Raw genomic sequence first — 6,000 nt, forward strand, 5'->3', positions numbered from 1 at the left:
AATGGTAAGGTTTTGATGACGTAAATTTGGGTACATAATACGATACTGATTTGATAATCAGATCCATTGACTAGAATATGGCTGCTTATACCTTTTAGAATAACTGGTGTAGTTCAATAAGTTAAACAATAATAATGAATTATATTTATCTTGAACAAAGTCATCCTCCAGACCCCCCATGTCTGAGTGTTCATCTATTCTCTTCTCACTCCTTTTGAGGCAGCATGTTGTCAATTTCAGGATACCGGGCCGCTCAGCCTAGCAGGTCCACTGGAGGCAACCTTATGCGCTAGGTGAATGTACCAAGTACCTCTGACTTCAGAATCACTTAGGCAAACCAACTGGAAAGACATTTTTTTTAACCTTGATTTTATATATATATATAAAAAAAAAATAGACATATGTATACAAAACAGTAATAAAATCCAGTGGGATCATCGCACAGCGAGCCTACCATTCTACCCTACCCTAAAAGGACTATAATCACCATTTACACTGTCTCTGTCATCAAGCAACACTGTTTCACTCGTCTGCCAGTGGGGCAGTAACCAAGGTCAATGTCCTTGTGCTTTTTGCAGGTCCAAAAAGAAACAAAGTCCACAGAGACTTCCATATCCAAATAGACACAATCTTGGACCAGTCCAACATGAGTAATAAACCCTGTCTGCCTGTTGTAGTTGGTAGAACAGGGCCTGAACAGCCAGGCTCCTCTTTTAAGCCTGTTCCAGTTCCCACAGTGGTGGGGCTGCCAGAGCAACAACTCCCTGCTGAATAGTGTCCATACATAGCGAAGGTCAGCCATTGAGCCTTCCGAAAATCCTCGGGTTTCAGCAGGCACCTAGCGGAGAAGAGCTTCGGGAAGCCTGGCTATAGCTGAAGAAGGAAAAGGACACCCATTTGTTTGCCCCTAATAGATAACTCTCTTCTAACAAACTCCATGACCGATCCCTGAATTAACCCATGACTGTCTTTTTGGACAAGTGGTTCTACAGCTGAATGGCACTTTCTGCTCAACATGGACGAATGCAAACCTCTAGCCAGAAGCCGTTGCAACTCCTTCTAATGACTAGCTGTGTTGATAAGCCCAGGTGAAGAGAACATGGTTGAGAATCTAGTGTACCCACCCGACATTTTAAGAATACTTATATACATGCATATATTTAAGGGAGTAATATTTGGTATGTAATAGAGTATGGGGTGAGAGGGGACAGCAGAAGGGCATAACCTTAATTTTCACTATGCCTGGCACCCTCCTTGCCTGAATGTTAAGTTCTCAGAGAATGTCTTTGAAAACAACACTGTCTTGAGACAGGTGAGGGGCAGAAGTAAGAGCGTTGCTGGTCTACAGAAACCAGGGAATTCTCCGTGATTAGGTATAGATAACGGAAGCAAAGGGGAGGTGTTTAGCTCACACTAAACATAATACTGTGTTCACATAGGAAAACAAAGTGAAAGACGATTGCTCATTCACTATTACTCTACTACTGCTCTAAGGTCTAGCAATTTAGTCATTACACAAGGTGTTGCACATTGGTTTTAGTTACAACTGTTATAAATAAAAGCTTTACCATAAAGTTTCAGCTTTGTAATTGTGTGATGCCTATGACTTATCTACGCAGTTAGAGTAGCAGCTAGTTTATGCTGTCTATGAATGGAATAGTATTAACACTCTCTAAATCACGGAAGTTAAAGATTTTCTTTTTTTCTTCAAATATAAAAACCACAACATCTGTGCTGACTCGAGTCTCCTTATATATATCATATCTATTTTTATGAAGAATTTTTATAGGAGATGGACTAAACAAACATAATTTGGAAACCTCTTATCAGCCTGATTATATGGTTTATACGAATACCACATTGGAAGCTCCGCTAATTACCTTCAATATACGGAGTAACTACATCTGCTTGCCTTACTAATCCATGAAGTTTTTTTGATATCCGAGGCATACTAAGATCGTTTTTATACGTGGAGCTATTTAATCACATTTTATTGTTTATTTGTGCCACATTAATAGCTACAATATTTTCAGCTGGTTTATTCTTTAATAGTAGCGCTATATATGGTATGCATACCTTTACTAGGTTTATTTTATCACAGTGCATTGTGGATTTAGTAATGAAATAGATTCTATTAATATGTTTTGTATGTGTTTGTCGTCTTACGATGAGATGTACATTTTATTAATATTTTTATTCTTTACATGGGATAATAAACTATGCTTTATGATTTGTGACTGCCTATTGGTTTATATATCAATTACACTCATTATTAGGCCAATCTGATTTTTAGCGCTGCTATCCTTTTTTTTTCTATACTTGCAAAATAGTTGTAAAATAAGCACTGCCCTTTTGTATCTGTGTGCCTCTGTCTCTCTCGCTTTCCCTGTCTTTCCTTACTTGTGTGATATGACAAAATTTAATAATCTTTGTCTCATTTGCAGATCTCGGGACACTTGAGGTGAAAACAAACAGCATTGATGCCAGGCACACCTATGTCACAAACTGGTTGAAAAGGGTAATTAATGGACTAGACCCACATGAGTGCTAGAGTGAAGACTCAAAATCATTGTTGAAAGAGCGAGAAAAGGACTCCAGAACAAATGGAGAAAGAAAACAACGCCTAAAAGAAAGTTTTTGGGTTTCCAAGTTTTTTTTAATTTCCAAACTACAGGAAAACTGCACTTTCAATTATGGTTAGAGTAACAGGAATCCTACAAAATCACAATGGAAATGAGGTGACCAGGGGCTATACTTTCTAAAATGATCTACTAAAGGATTGGTCACAATAGCTGAATTGCACAGAATAGACATTTTTTTCTTTAACAGGCATGAGAAATTGTGGGAGGGATGAGGAGCCATTTAGTATTTTATAGCTTCTGTCTATGCAGGAGTACATGTCTCATTCAAAAGAAGTGGGTAGATTCTGAGTGTCTTAATATATATATTTATGTTTTCTCACAGTGAGAAATTTTAGTGTGCTAAAATACGAATTGATTGCCCTCTGTAATGCAACAAATCTGAGTTGTATAAGGCCTCATACACAATAAGTGTATTTATTGTTTGTAAAATGCATGTAAACGGAGATGACATTGTAAGCTATTGTTCCTAGTGTTACCATACCAAATGGTATTTTTCTTATGATGTGTTCCAACACAGTAACTTTTTTTCAGTTAAATACACATATGAAATGTGTTTTTAAGTTTTATGGGGCAGATTCAATTGGCCTCGATGTTCCTGAGAACATCACGGTTGCACTATATTATTTTATTGTACGGTAAAAAAATTAATGCTTCCTTTTGCTCACACCTCTATGGGGTGAGAGCAAAAGTAAGCAGTACTTTCACTAAAAAAAATTGCCGCGTAGTGTTTCACAGCCGTTCCGGGATTCTACACAGCATTTTGTTGTTTTTGGGTTTTTTTCAGTTTTTTTTTTCCCCTCCCCCTCTCCTATTCACTAGTTGAATCTGCCCTATATGCTACTATTACTAAGCTTACTAATCTTAAACAAATTTAAAGCGCTAGTGGACATGTGACATAAAGAGGCAGGCATACTAAACACGTGAAACCCAATTTAAAAAAAGAAAAAAAATAGTTCCAATAATGATCAATGTGTCAGTGCAAAATGTTAATTGCTTTTACTGTATGAAACTTGTTCATGGTGCATTGTAAAACTATGTAAATACACTGAAAATCTTCCTGTATTTCAACACATTGCAGAAAATGTTTCAAGACTCAAATGTGCATATAGACCTTAAAGCAGTGATGGGCAACAGGAGCCCTAGGACCGCATGAGACTCTTCGAGCCTACACCTTCAGGCCCCAGCTCATTCCTGGATTATTTTTAGATTTGTTTGTTATAGCTTGTAACACTTGTTTAATGTGCTTGCTGACACACAGATGGGCAACTTTCTTTCATTATATGTATTGTTTTAACTTGCCGAGATTAAGGGTGATGTGTTGCTCTTTTGAAGGTTAGAGGGCAACTCATGCAGCCCCTGAAGTGTTGCCTATCACTGCCCTAAGGATAAGTATGTACTCGCATCTGTGTTCAAAGAGCGGATTATAGAGTATTAATCTCTACACAGAATACAGTTCCATTGATCTCTACACAGTGCAGTTCCCATAGAGATTAATGATATCTGTAAAAGGCTGCTTTTACACTGCATTTTCTGTGTGGTGCTTGCAGCTGAATACACAAACTGCCATATGGGAGCTGCAGAGCATTATTTAGTTAATACATACCCTTAAACAGGCCTTCACAATTCCTGGTTTGTATGATCAATAACAAGCCAGGTTCTTGTGTTTGCTTATGGGGAAAAAAAAGAACTGGATTTGGGCTGTCATGATGGAAAAGATCATAACATATTTAAAATTGGTTTTACTAAACCTACTGCAGTTATTTGCAGAATATCTCTTTGATTAGCTCACAGCTATGCAAGTACAACATAGAACATTACATCTTCTACATTGCAGCCTTTAAAGGTGCGTATTTATATAAGTTGTTATTTAATCAACATATTATTACCAAAGAAATTTGTGTTTCTATTTATCTGATATGATATCCTGTCAACAGACTTTGTAATATAATGTGAAATAACAATAACATGACAGATTTTTACATAGGAAAAAAAAGATTATATATATATATATATATATATATCACACTTTTGTCTTTTTGTACTAGATAAACATACAACCCCAAGCAGTAAAGTTTTTCGATTTACATTTGTACTAGCCTAATCTTTTAGAAGTGTTTAAAAAAAAAATAAATAAATAAATAAACTGACGTGAGGGCATCCCACATAAAATCATTGTGGGTGCCACCCTGGGGTTTATTACTGTTCCCAAGATCTAGATTCTGTAGTCTAGTTATGTAAAGGACCAGGTTATTAGGGGTCACAATCCTAACTCTCTGACCAGATATTTGCTCCAGAAGTAACAAGTAATTACTTCATATTCACACTTGTGGCATACATTGTCTACCTTTTTAAGTGTATATCTCATGGGAGAAAGTCTACTTGTTGTGGGGACTTCCCGCAACACCTTTCGGAAATGTTTCTAGATTAGCACTTGAACTGTATTGCTTCCAATGGGTTAAACACTTAAAATAAACAATAATTGTAAATATTGTGTAGTCCTGTATCTCAGCATATAGAATAAGAGGCAGAACTATTCAGAATAACAACCAGTACTGGCTCAACAAAATGTGAGGCATAAAGTAACCATGTATATGGACGCTGTATAGTACATCCAGCATAATATATTCAGTGCCAATGATATGATCATGACGTGTAACACTCAATAATCTCTGATATTTAAAATATCCAGCATATTATAAATGACAGTAATCTGCAGGTTCTAAACAGCAGGGGCAAGTATATATAGTCTTCCATCATCTAAATGTTATAACCATCAGAACTACACGGTATTAGCTTTTTTTATTTTTAACATTTTTTTTTTCTTTATTGAAACAATTCAACATTCCATTATTGGTATACTTTCTCTAACGTCCTCCCAGTAGAGTCTCCTCTACACACTGGGATAGCCACTGCCTTGATCCTGTATTTCATAGACTGTACTCTGTTTTTTATTTCCTTAGCATTCCTTTCTACCTCTGGGCTCACCACCTTATCACCTTCATGCTCTCTTCTGTTACTTTAACCTCCACAAACCCACAGCAATCTTAACTATTCATTTTCAACAGCTTTCCACCTCTCTAAAACACATTTTCTCCCCAATTTTTATATTCCCATCTCCTAATATGGCAGTACTATATCTTCACCAAACCCTAACAACAGCCCTTAATCAGGTAGCTCCAGCTACTCTTCACACTCTGCATGAACTTCAAATTTAACACAACATCTTCAAAAACTTTCTTAAAAGTAGAATATCTTTGGTGCAATTATACTACTTTCCTCACATATACTGCTGTCTGCCACTCCTAACAAAATGCTCTGCAGACTACCAAACAAACATACTTCTAATCTGATCTCTGCT

At 36.6% G+C, this 6,000-nt stretch overlaps 1 protein-coding gene across 3 annotated transcripts in view; it reads left to right on the forward strand.

The window, feature by feature from the left end:
• LOC142147777 (GRAM domain-containing protein 2A-like) overlaps positions 1-5,130 on the forward strand; it is a 71,418-nt gene extending 66,288 nt beyond the window's left edge. For all 3 annotated transcript variants that reach the window (XM_075204744.1, XM_075204742.1, XM_075204743.1), the window contains exon 13: positions 2,445-5,130. In XM_075204744.1, coding sequence (XP_075060845.1) covers positions 2,445-2,460 — 16 coding nt within the window. In that variant the 3' untranslated portion in view covers positions 2,461-5,130. The remainder of the gene's footprint in view (positions 1-2,444) is intronic.
• Positions 5,131-6,000: the final 870 nt, after the last annotated feature.

The sequence above is a fragment of the Mixophyes fleayi genome, chromosome 1 (assembly GCF_038048845.1).
Source record: "Mixophyes fleayi isolate aMixFle1 chromosome 1, aMixFle1.hap1, whole genome shotgun sequence".
In the NCBI taxonomy this organism is placed as follows: domain Eukaryota; kingdom Metazoa; phylum Chordata; class Amphibia; order Anura; family Limnodynastidae; genus Mixophyes; species Mixophyes fleayi.